Raw genomic sequence first — 12561 nt, 5'->3', positions numbered from 1 at the left:
ACCTCAAATTTAAATCTTCTGTGCAGAAGCATGGCTACTGGATAGATCTTATTTATTATTTTAAAATGGTTTTCTTTCACTTTAGGAGATATAGGCCATTTGACAAATTTTGAATGAGCAGAAGTCATTATGGTTTTATGATTTATATTGGGAGGTTTCTTGAATGAATCTTTGTTGTAATCGTAATAAATCGTTTGTCGCATGCATTCATTGATCATCTTGTTATTACATTTGAGATCAACTAAACTACAGTCATTTAGTTTTAATGAGGGCCTATACTACCAATTACTTTTAAAAAAAATCACACTACATTATAGTACTTTTACATGTTAGTGGTACTTTTCCATGTGTAGTATTTGCACTTGTTTCTGGACTTTTTAGTTTTTATGTTTAATGTTTTACTTGTCTGTCAGCAAAATATTTAATTTAATGATTCAATGGACAAACATCTACAACTGTTAATCTCACAGCTGATCAACATCAGTAGACCCAGCCGGCCTAAGTCAGTTGTTGGGCTGTAGTCTGGAGTGGTAGTAGCTGAGTCTTCTCCAACACACACACTGAGGTCTAGAGGTTTGTCTGAAGGCAGCGGGCGATATGATTCCTCTGAGGAACAGACTCTTCCTGTTTCATCTTCAGGAGCTTCTCCAGACTGGTGCGGGGGTCAGAGGTCACGGCTTCATGAGGTCTGAGCCAGGATGAACCAACATGACTGAACGGACAGAGTCAAACTCACAGCAGACCCCCGCTCCGCCGGGGTCAGAAGTCAACGAGCAGCAGGTGAGCCGGTGAGCACATGATCCTCCCAGGGTCCAATCAGGGACGACCAGTGCAGGTGATAAGATACTTCATATCTGTATCATATGTGTTTATATCTATGAGATACTTCTGCAGAGCTGCATACGCATGACAATCTGTTAAAATGTACAAACAAACAATAAATGAGTAGAAACAAAATAATAAACAAACAGACCAATCGACTGAAAGAGCCACACATTTCAAAATAAAAGCCCGTGTGGTGAAATCTGAACAAAGCCATAGTCCGAGCCTACAGCACCTGTTTATATAAGAAGCCCCGCCCCCCTGGTGACGTTAAACCAATCCTAGAAGCTCATTGGATAAGACTGTGCGTGGTGAAGCGTCTGATTGGCTGCAGCGGATTGCGATAGCGTCACGGGGCATGAACGTAATGCCACACGTGCTCAGTTCTATGTGTGTGTGTGCGCGCGCACAGATGACGCTGTAGGACAAAAGCACTTATTTTTGTTTTGCTCTTTTCTTTAAAATGAATTTAATCAAAGTCCTTCATGACTCGGAAGTCAAATCAAAATACAGTTTCTCTAGTTTTAATAAAACACGTTTCCACTTTATGATTATAGATTATTGATCGGAGATCAATCAGGAAAATCATTGTCTGTCCTGAAACAAGATCAAACTGATCAGCGAAGGAAGAGGCGGAGCTCCTATCTCATGACATCACGCCTGAAAATCACACAAAAAAATGTGTGTGTGTGTGTGTGTGTGTATGGGCGTGTGCGCTCGCTCAGGTTGTGCTGGGTTTCTGTGAGGACAAAGCAGCTGGTTGCCATGGTGAAGAGGTGGCAAAGGGCGGAGCTAAATACACAAACAAATATGGCCAGGACAACAGGTAAGTCAACACACAGCACACAGATTATTCTTGCCGCCCCGTTGTCCCTGACCAGAACCTGGCAACAGGTGCTCACAGTGCTGAAGTTCTGTGTCTTAGCTCATTACAACAGAACACGCGGCTCAGGTGTGCGTCTCCTCAGGTGCGACCACCCGGTGGACGGCGCAGGGCTTCTCTCCTTCATGACATTTCATTGGCTGACTCCTCTGGCCATGTGCGCTCGCAGAAAAGGACAACTCCTATTGGAGGACATCTGGCCTGTGGCACCGCGGGAGCGTTGCCGTGACAACAGCAGGAGGTGGGAGGGGCTAATGAAGGAAGGAATAACCTGGTGCTGTCTCTAAAGTGAACAGGTGTGTTGTTGTTGGTCAGGTTGAAGAGTCTGTGGGAGGAAGAGCGGATGTCAAAGGGTAGCGAGGCGTCCCTGTGTTCGGCGGTTTGGTTGTTCTGTCGGTCTCGTCTCCTTCTGTCCATCCTCTGTCTCACCGTCACTCAGCTCGCTGGATTCAGTGGACCAGTACGTTAGAACCAGTGAAAATGTGTTGATGTGGAATTCACTCAGTACACACATTGGAGATGAGACCAGTCAAACCAGGATAATGGTTCCGTTTGTCTTCTGCAGGCATTTGTGGTGAAGCGCCTCTTGGACTACAGCCAGCAGGAGGAGTCGGACCTGGTCTATGGGCTCCTACTGGTTCTGGGGCTCCTCACCATGGAGCTGATGCGGTCCTGGTCTCTGGCTCTGACCTGGGCTCTGAATTATAGGACTGGCTGCAGACTAAGAGGAGCTATCCTCAGCCTAGCCTTCGAGAAGATCCTGCAGCTGCGCAGCGTCAAGGACAAGTCCGTGGGTCAGGTTGGTTCCTCGTCCCTGCTCTGTGTGTGTCTTGTGGATTAGACAGGTCCATAAACAAGTCTCATTTGGTTTCTGTTCTTTATCACAGCTGGTGAACATGTGTTCCAGTGACGGTCAGAGGATGTTTGATGCTGCCGCAGTGGGCAGTTTGTTAGCAGGCGGGCCCCTCCTGGCTGTGCTCGGTGTTGCCTACAACTTGTACATCCTGGGACCAACGTCTCTCCTGGGATCTGCTGTCTTCATCCTCTTCTACCCCACGATGGTCAGTATCTGTACCTATCTGCACCTGGCAACGTCCTTCAAAATACCTGAAATAATCTCTTCTTTTGATTGTGACTTACTGTTACTCTTAAGTATATTTAAAGGGATAGCTCAAGTGTTTTGTTTGATTAAAGTAAGCCTTCTGATCAGGATCAGTGATCGCGGTGCGTTGGTTCTCAGATGTTCAGCTCCAGAATGACGGCGTACTTCAGGAGGAAAGGCGTGGGCGTCACCGACAGACGAGTGCAGAAAATGAACGAGATCCTCAGCTACGTCAAGTTCATCAAGATGTACGCTTGGGTCAAAGCCTTCTCCGAGGACGTCCGAAGTACGGAAACACCGGTTTCTCAAACAAGCATGTTACCATGGAAACGCAGGTGCACACTGACGTTTTGTGTTTCTGTAAGGGATCCGGTGCGAGGAGCGGAGGTTACTGGAGCTCACAGGTTACTTCCAGAGCATCACGGTGGGCGTGGCTGCAATCGTTGTTGTCATTGCCAGCGTGGTAACTTTCTCCGCCCACATGTTGCTGGGATATGACCTGACAGCCGCTCAGGTAACATATTCAAGCATTTCTTCCTCTTAATATTGCTGCCATTGCTTTACCTGTTGACCCACCTGTTGACTCCTCCCCTAATTCAGGCCTTTACTGTAGTGACGGTGTTCAACGCCATGACCTTTGCTCTGAAAGTGACTCCATTTTCTGTGAAGTCTCTATCGGAAGGCTCAGTGGCCATGGAAAGATTTAAGGTGCGATGTTAACCAGGACACGTGGAACACACCTGGAACACTTGTAGCATGGATAAAGAGCTGGACAGGTTGTAAAGTGGGTTGCAGGATGTCGGGATCTAACTTGTCCATGTTTATCCTCAGAGTCTCTTCTTGTTGCCGGAGGTTGCCAGTGTCCGGGCATCACCCAGCGACCCTCAGGTTGTCGTGGAAATGCGAGGTGCTACTCTGGGGTGGGAGGGGGTTGGACAAAGCACTCAGGCCAGTCCATGTGTCCAAGCAACTGGGAGATACCGGCAGAGCGACAAGTAAACTCCATCTTTGGTCACTAATCTGAACAGACATTTTCTGAATTAGTTGTTTTGTTAAAAAAAAAAAAAACTTGGTTCTGTTTGGTTTGTTCTTGTGTCCAGGTGTAGAGACACAGGTGTCCTTCAGGATGTTGAGGAACAGGAAGAGGTGACCGGTTCTTTGCTGGGAGGAAGAGACCAGGTCTCAAGTCCTGAGGAAGAACATGGAGAGGAGGACAGTTGCCCCCCTCTTCTGGATGTCCCCCGTGTCTCTCAGCGCCTTCATTGCACCTTGTACTGTATTGACCTGAGCATCCAACAGGTAGATCCACTAATCCAGTTCAAAAAACAGAACCCCAGAGTCTGACTGAACTTACAGCTTTCTCTCTGTCTTTCTATTTTTCTTTCCCCTGTCCTGTCCATCCACCCCTCTGTCCTCCTGTCTCTCTGTGTCTCTGTCCAGGGGAAACTGCTGGGTGTCTGTGGGAGTGTTGGCAGTGGAAAAACCTCCTTAATCTCAGCCATCCTCGGACAGGTGAGGTTACCTGCACTTTCTGCAAATCTTACGGTTGGTGAATAATTTAGATTTTTGATTGGTGTATTGACAGATGACCGTGCTGGAGGGCACCGTGGCAGTCAGAGGAAGGTTGGCTTATGTGGCTCAGCAGGCGTGGATCCTGAATGCAACACTGAGAGACAACATCTTGTTTGGACAGGAGTACCATGAAGACAGGTAGCAACATGTTGTAAACACTTCAGGAGGACAGGTTCTTAGCTGGACTAACTAGTTTTTCTCCATCTTGGCAGATATCAGTCCGTCCTCAGTGCTTGCTGTCTTAGACCGGACCTCAACCTGCTGCCCAACACTGACCTCACAGAGGTGACATCACTTCCTGTATCTTTCTGTAAACCATGTGTTTGGGTTGGTATCTACTTACAGCAAGCTGGAAAACTGACTGACTGACAACAGTTTTCTTGGTTAGAGTGCGTGGTCTGCAGTAGTACTCAGACCATGTGGGTCTGGAGGCCGTTCCCTTGTAAGAATTATGGATGATGGTGGTCCCAGTTAGATAGCTGGAGATACGTTCATGGGTAAACTACTGAAGTTTGGAAAGCCTCCAGTCATCAGATGGAGGGTCCCTAGGGTGTTGGTACTGGATTTGGCTGTGCACCACCAAGACCCATGCCCCTGGACTGTTGTCAATGTTTAGTTGATTGTAAACCTGACAGGAACTGTAGCTGCTCTAAAAACACTTGTTCTAACGTTTATGAAACATCTGAAGAAGTCCGTGTGAAGCTGGGGTGATGGTCTCATGGTGGCTTTTCATTGATCAGATTGGGGCGCGCGGGGCCAACCTGAGTGGCGGGCAGCGGCAGAGAATCAGCTTGGCCCGTGCCCTCTACAGTGACAGGGACGTCTACATCCTGGATGACCCTCTTAGCGCTCTTGATGCCCACGTGGCAAATCACATCTTCCATCATGCCATCAAGAAGCATCTTAACAACAAGACCATCATCTTCATCACCCACCAGCTGCAGGTGAACCTCATCAGGACAGATACAGAAATGTTTTGCTACAGGTTGTTGTCATGGCAATAACTTTTGTGTTGGTGTGCAGTACTTGGCAGACTGTGATGACATCATCCTGATGAAGGAAGGGGCCATTGTGGAGCAGGGTAACCACGACAACCTGATGAAACTGAACAGAGACTACACAGCGATGTTCAACCACTTCCAGCTGGGAGACCCACCATACTTTGAGGTACCGTTTCATCTCTGTCCATTTGTCTTTCCTTCTGTCTGTAATTGTCTGTCCCTTTATTCCTCAGGTTCCCTGCAGGAAGAACAGCAGCTCTCAGAGAAAACCAGCAGATAGTAAACCTGGATCAGTGAGGAAGAGCACGCCAGTCATCAAGGACAATGGTAACCTTCACCTCTGTCCAGACGTTGATCAGAGAAATTAGCCTCCACAGTCTGACAGTGTTCTGCCATTTGTGTTGTCATGTGACTGAAGGGGAGGAGCAGCAACCCAGGGGCGTGGCCTGGCCTGTGTTTCGTATTTACATGACAGCGTGCGGAGGCTCCACCCCCTGCCTGCTGATCCTGGTCCTGTTTGTTCTAAATGTGGGAAGTGCCGCCTTCTGCCACTGGTGGCTCAGCTACTGGATCAACCAGGGCAGTGGGGTGAGTCACCTGAGCACCTCCTAGTTTCTCTTCATAATCATCACAGTCGTCATCGATCCTTCCGCTCTGCTTGACCAGAACACCACGGTGACCATGGGCAACAGCTCAGCTGTCAGCATCAGCATGAAGGACAATCCCAAGATGCAACAGTACACCACCATTTACGCCACCTCCATGGGAGTCATGCTGCTCTTCAAACTCCTCAGAGGAATCGCCTTCGTTAAGGTCAGATCTGGTCTTTGTGTCCACACAGGTCGGGTTTGTTGTTGTTCAGGATGTTGCAGGGACATTAGTAGCTGCTTTCAGACCATCCATATCTTTTTATGGTTCTTCTGTTGACAAAGTTCTTTAAGTTTAAATGAAGGCAACAGGATTTTCTTTAAGGTTTTGATTTAGTTTTCTTTCTTTAATTGAGTTGATAATAGTTTATTTTTAGTACTAAACTCTCAAATCTCTCCCCTGCGATGGATCAATCTGTCTGTCTGTCTGTCTGTATCTATCGATCAATCTAAACATGAGGTTGGTTGTAAAATGTAGTTTGATTAAATGTGTTTTTACCTCAGTTGTTATATTGATTTATTTTAGCGTACAGAAGATGTCGACAGCCTCTGTGTTGTTCAAACTTTGTGCCGTACCCCTGCAACATCTTGCCACCAACTGAGAACTTTGCTTCCTGTGATCCTCCTCATCACTGGTCTTTGTTTTCTGGATGCTGAATCTTAGGTTGTGTCTTCTCAGGTCACCCTGCGAGCATCCTCTAAGCTCCATGACCAGCTCTTCCATAAGGTCATCCGCTGCCCCATGAAGATCTTTGATACAACCCCAACTGGACACATCCTCAACCGTTTCTCCAAGGACATGGACGAAGGTAACTTTATGAGACTGCAGTCTACTGAGCTGTTCGATGCCTGAGGGAGTCACAGTTTCTCTGTCTCCTTCCAGTCGACACCCGTCTGCCCTTCCAGGCAGAGATGTTCATTCAGAATGTGATCCTGGTCTTCTTCTGCCTTGGAGTCATCAGCTGGGTTTTCCCATGGTTCTTCGTTGCCGTGGTTCCTCTGGTTGTTCTCTTTTCTGTGCTCCACAGCATCTCAAAGGTCTTCATTCGGGAGCTGAAGCGTCTGGACAACATGACCATGTCACCCTTCATGTCCCACATTACCTCCAGCATCCAGGGCCTGACCACGCTGCAGGCCTATGGCAGGGGTCAGGATTTCCTGCACAGGTCAGGGTTCCAACCACAATACTCTGAAGTCCAGAGTCCACGACCTGAACATTGTCTGCTGTTGTTTCAGATACCAGTTTTTGCTGGATCAGAACCAGGCTCCATTTTACCTATTCAGCTGTGCGATGCGTTGGCTGGCGGTGCGTCTTGATGTCATCAGCGTGGCTCTGATCAGCACAACCGCCCTGATGATGGTCCTGATGCACGGAAAGATCCCCCCTGCCTATGCCGGCCTCGCCATCTCCTACGCTGTGCAGGTAACTCAAACCAACCTGTGGCCATGTCTGGTAATCTCATTAGACAAGACACCAAGGAACTCTGACCTAAACGTCATCGGGAAGAGTTACTCGTATTTCCAGAACTGTAAGGGGTTACAGAAGAACCTTAAATGTTTGTGTCTGTCAGCTAACAGGCCTGTTCCAGTTCACGGTTCGCCTGGCCTCTGAGACCGAAGCCCGCTTCACCTCTGTAGAGAGAATCCATCACTACATCCAGGTACTGGTAGTGTCTCTGGTCCTGCTGGTAGCACTGGTCTGTTAAAGACCCAAACCCAGAACCTTCATGTCTAAGAGGAAACGGTCAGACTTGGTTTCATCTCCTTCTCTAATTACTGCCATATTATCACTGTGCTGGTCTTAGCAGGCCCAGATTCTGGTTCTGACATGTGTGCATGTCTCAGTCTCTGTCCCAGGAGGCCCCGGCCCGGGTTAAAGATCGCTCCCCTCCTCCTGACTGGCCCCAGAAGGGAGAGCTGGAGTTCAGGGATGTTGAGATGAAGTACCAGGAGAACATCCCTCTGGTCCTAAACAAGGTTTCTTGTACCATCCGTCCCAAGGAGAAGGTTGGGATTGTGGGCAGAACTGGATCAGGTAGGAACAAAGTTCTCCATTAAAGCTTCTGTGCTCTGCAGCCAACCGACGGTGAAGCACAGAACCATAACCAGTTTTGTGTTTCCAGTTGAACTGATGACTTTCATTTAGTTTTTATTAACTTAATGTGTCAATTGTTTTTTATCTGAAGTTTATTTAGCTAAGATCAAACCCTGCTGTGGAACAGATCAGCTCAATAAAACTTACAGGAACTATACTGTAAACTAAATTATATCTTAAAGATATGTTAGATGACTTCCATCCTTCCTGTCGCAGGAAAGTCGTCTCTGGGCGTGGTCTTGTTCCGGCTGGTTGAGCGCTGCGGAGGCTCCATCCTGATCGATGACATCGACATCAGTGACATCGGATTGGCCGACCTGCGCAGCAAACTGTCCATCATCCCGCAGGACCCGGTGCTGTTCAATGGGACGGTCAGGTAAGAACACCTGAGAGGACGTCTACCTGCGGAGCCTCAACGGACCTCAGCTCAGATCAGCGTTTGTGTGCCTGCAGGTCAAACCTCGATCCTTTCAACCAGTACAGCGAGGAAAAGATGTGGGACGCTTTGGAGAGGAGCCACATGAAGGAGTGTGTGAGTCCATCTGAACCAAGTCCACTTCCTTATTTTACTGTGAGTCAGAATCAAACCCGATCAGAGACGCAAACCAAGACAAAACTTGTCTGAAAAGGCAAGTTTATCACTTTTTACTTTGACTTTTTACATTCAAAGTTAAAGCTTTATAGACACATTACATGTGCATTTGACAACAAGACGGTGAGATTTGTCCATGAAGCACTTCCAGATAGCACCATAGTCCTGATAAGATGTTGGTGTCAGCCAGTACAGCTCTGATAAGCCTTCACAGAAGTTCTCGGAGGGGGGTTGCACAGGGGACAGATAGAGCAGAGCCTTCTTACTTTACACACATCCCAGGAGAAATTTGATAAGTTGGCCTTTTTCAAGGCCGAACAGGAGCGTCAGATTCAGATAAGCCACAGTTGTTTTTGTGCAGGCAGACTGTTGTTTCTCGTCAGCCTTGAGTTCTGCTGGTACTTTCGATCCAAAATGGCCAGATTTGTGGCCTTTGCACTGGTCCGTGCTTATTAGCTTCCTCCAAGGTCAATCCCAACATGCTGGCGAGTTCCAAAGCTGCAAGTGGCCTACGATTCTCATAAATCACTTCCATCTTACAGATGAGCTCGTAAATCAGCTGAGTCTGCTCGAAGCACGAACTGATCCTTCACATAAGGTCGGCAGCTTTGCCATGGCTGAAACCACTGCCGATGTCTTCCTTAATAGCCGATATCATAAGTACCTGACAGTGCCAAAAAGCAGAAACCCTGATATCTTAAATCCAATTATCTTCAGCGTCCTCCTGAGACGATACAGGAAGCCACATCAATTTCCACTCTCCCCACGGATCCATGACGTACCCAGCTGCGTGTGTCTCGGCGGGGCATGAGGGCTCTCCAGGACCCTGTCGCTTGGTTTAAATTTTTTTTTATAAATTGCGTTGAAAGTCCAGCTGGCCAGATCCATGTCAGTAATTTACGATTTGGAAGATGTGTACACAGACGCTCCGATACACAGGACACAGCAAAAACGCAGGAGGAGGACGGGAAAGGGAAGAAAACGCATCCGTCTTGCTCGAGAGCGAGAGAGGAAAAAAAAACATTAACAAATGTTGTTAATGTGAAAGTTTTCTGACAGTAAAAATTCTTTAAAAGTTGCTTTTTATTGAACAGGAAAGCACCGAGGCTATTATCCATACAAAACTTTTATATTTCTGGGTGTCTGAACTTTAAGTTTCTGTAATTTACCGTTAAAGATCTTCAAATCTGAGACGTTTAATAAGTCCAAATACCATCACTTCTAACTCGTTAATAATGAACTTGAAACTATTTCAGGATTTCTTAGACTTTTATGTCATAAAGAAAAAGAATCAAGGTGAGATCTGTAGATTTTTATTGTCTGAATGTTTCTGAGTCGTTATTAGATACAGCAACATTATTATTCATTATTCAGATGACACATAACTCATTCCACAATTTTTGTGCTATTTCAACAAATATCTCAAAACATTCGGCTCCTTCAGGACATTCCTGCTGTGACTTTTTCTATTTGTGCCATTTTTACTTCATGAAACAACATTTCCAGCCATGTTTGCTCGTTGAAAAAGAGTGGAGCTCTCCACGTCCTTCCAACCCTTTACAACCTTTTACTGCTCAGTTCAGCTTTTCTCCTGGTTCAGCTTTTTTCAGCTTTTCTCCTGAAAATTTCAACTTTTTCTGCTTTTTAGCTACTATTTAAGTTTTTGTTGTTGTTGCAAATTTAACCTTTTTCTGATATGTTCACTTGTTTTTGCTATTTTCTGCTCCTCTCTAATAATTTAAACTTTTTATGTTCCTTTCTGCCTCTTTTTGCTGATTTCAGCTTCTTTCTCTTTTTTTTTTTTTTAGCTTTTTCAGCTACTTTTTTGTTAATTGCAGCTTTTGTCTGCTCATTTCAGTTTTTGCTCTAGTTCAGCTTTGTTTTGATCTGTGCTAATGTCAGCTTCCTTCAGCTTATTTCAGTTTATTTATTCTAAATTCAGCTGTTTTCTGTTTTTTAGCTGCCTTTTCAGTCTTTTTCTGCCTTTTCTAAGGAAAGATCCATCTTTGTTTCATGTCCAACTTACTGACAGTCCATCCATTTGTCCAACTGTCCATCTGTCCAATTTGTCTCACTGTCAGGTGTCCCAGCTGCCTCAAAGGTTGGACTCGGAGGTGATGGAAAACGGAGAGAACTTCTCGGTGGGAGAAAGGCAGCTGCTGTGTGTGGCCAGAGCTCTGCTGAGACAGTGCAAGGTGAGAGATGTACAGAGAGACACACCCTGTCCTTTTTCAGCTCAATGATCCAGGTAGAAGAATCTAACCAGGTTGAGTCAGGTCCTCTGGATGAATTCTTCTTGTTGAAATATTCTGTCTTTTATCTAAAAGACTTCTTCAGTCTGAGGAGCTGCAAACAAAACATGCCAAACATTCATGTGAGCAGCTGGTTCTGGATGTCAGCAACAAACTGGTAGATCCACTAAGAGAAGCAGCTATTTATAAGACTGAGTTTGTTGCAGCTCCTCAGACTGAAGAAGACTTTTGGGGAAAAGACGAAACGTTTCAACAAGGAAGAATCCGTCCAGAGGACCTGACTCAACCTGGTTAGACCGTGTCCTTTGTTTTTCCTGTCCCCTTTTTTCTGATTGGAGAAATCTGGCCTCAGGTGCTAATTCTGGACGAGGCCACCGCAGCCATGGATGCAGAGACAGATGCTCTGATCCAGGAGACAATCAGGACTTCGTTTCAGGACTGCACCACCCTGACCATCACTCATCGTCTCCACACCGTCCTGTCCGCCGACCGTATCATGGTGCTAAACAGAGGACAGGTATGGGCCAATGGGATCAATTCAATTCAGTTTATTTATAAAACACCAAGTCCCAACAGAAATCATCTCAGGGCACTGAACAGAAACTTTCATATGGATTATAAAAGACAATGAGTAAAGTTCTATTTGAGGAAGCATCAGATTGTGTTGAATCTTCACTTTGTTGCAGAATATATGTTTATGATCAACCCCCGATCAACAACTGCCCACACTAAGCTGCTAAACTGGCGAGTGAGCAACACAGAGGGGTCTCCATCTCCTCCACCTGTGCACGTTTTCTGCCGAGGCAGGAGACTCAGCAGCTGCACAGTTTCTGCTCTGTGTTTAGAGTTGGAGGTAACCAGGAAAACCTGGAGTGGAGTTTTAGTGGTTTGAGTATTCTACTTTTAATCGAGTGGAATGGATTTGTTCATGAAGAAAGAGAAACTGCGCCGACTGAACTAATGTTTCATAGTAAAAGTGGGGGGGTCCAAATGAACGTTTTTTTAATGTGTGTGTGTGGGGGGGGGACACGTCCCCTTCACATATAATGGTTGCGACGCCTATGCCGCTGCGGCTGCCAGCACTCGTTTATTTTGTTTTTCCGACCTGTCAATCAATCCAGTAGGCGTGTCAGCAAATGAGCAGTCGGTGACCTCGAAGGTAAACGCCTCTGGTCTGTGGAGCCGACTGCAGCCGCTCAGGGTGGACGCTCGAGTATGAAGTCTAAACCCTCTGCGTACGTGCGCATGGACGGACGTACGCAGGAGTATACTGGGGGCTCAACTCCAGTTAAGACTCTGGCAGCAGCATTTTGGATCAACTGAAGACGTTTTAAAGACGTATTTGGACACCCAGATAATAAACCATTGCAATAGTCCAGTCTAGACGTGACAAATGCATGGACCAGTTTTTCTGCATCATCTTTAGATCAGATGTTTCTAATGTTAGTGATATTACGCAGGTGGAAGAAGGAGGTTCTAGTAACGTTTTTAATGTGGGGGATAAAAGACATGTCCTGATCAAAAATAACACCAAGATTTTTAACATTAGAGCTGGAGGACAGATTAATGCATCTAAGGAGGGAGAAAGACTGAAA

At 46.3% G+C, this 12561-nt stretch overlaps 2 protein-coding genes across 2 annotated transcripts in view; both read left to right on the top strand.

Moving 5' to 3' along the window:
• rnpepl1 (arginyl aminopeptidase like 1) overlaps positions 1-12561 on the top strand; it is a 152971-nt gene that overhangs the window by 123120 nt on the left and 17290 nt on the right. The window lies entirely within an intron of this gene.
• The window catches only part of LOC119411468 (multidrug resistance-associated protein 5-like), a 27919-nt gene continuing 16066 nt past the window's right edge, over positions 709-12561 (top strand). Inside the window, exons 1-28 of the mRNA XM_037678419.1 lie at positions 709-780; positions 1548-1648; positions 1791-1946; positions 2021-2165; positions 2271-2504; positions 2593-2766; positions 2946-3093; positions 3173-3321; positions 3408-3515; positions 3639-3802; positions 3908-4106; positions 4248-4319; positions 4393-4517; positions 4592-4664; positions 5120-5323; positions 5403-5546; positions 5614-5707; positions 5799-5968; positions 6047-6193; positions 6707-6836; positions 6911-7193; positions 7264-7450; positions 7599-7688; positions 7873-8062; positions 8339-8498; positions 8576-8654; positions 10796-10909; positions 11319-11483. Coding sequence (XP_037534347.1) covers positions 709-780; positions 1548-1648; positions 1791-1946; positions 2021-2165; positions 2271-2504; positions 2593-2766; positions 2946-3093; positions 3173-3321; positions 3408-3515; positions 3639-3802; positions 3908-4106; positions 4248-4319; positions 4393-4517; positions 4592-4664; positions 5120-5323; positions 5403-5546; positions 5614-5707; positions 5799-5968; positions 6047-6193; positions 6707-6836; positions 6911-7193; positions 7264-7450; positions 7599-7688; positions 7873-8062; positions 8339-8498; positions 8576-8654; positions 10796-10909; positions 11319-11483 — 4077 coding nt within the window. The remainder of the gene's footprint in view (positions 781-1547; positions 1649-1790; positions 1947-2020; positions 2166-2270; positions 2505-2592; positions 2767-2945; positions 3094-3172; positions 3322-3407; positions 3516-3638; positions 3803-3907; positions 4107-4247; positions 4320-4392; positions 4518-4591; positions 4665-5119; positions 5324-5402; positions 5547-5613; positions 5708-5798; positions 5969-6046; positions 6194-6706; positions 6837-6910; positions 7194-7263; positions 7451-7598; positions 7689-7872; positions 8063-8338; positions 8499-8575; positions 8655-10795; positions 10910-11318; positions 11484-12561) is intronic.

Source organism: Nematolebias whitei, chromosome 6, assembly GCF_014905685.2.
Source record: "Nematolebias whitei isolate Nwh7 chromosome 6, NemWhi1, whole genome shotgun sequence".
In the NCBI taxonomy this organism is placed as follows: Eukaryota; Metazoa; Chordata; class Actinopteri; order Cyprinodontiformes; family Rivulidae; genus Nematolebias; species Nematolebias whitei.
The sequence above is the reverse complement of the archived record's forward strand: the minus strand, read 5'-3'. Positions and strand labels throughout refer to the sequence as shown.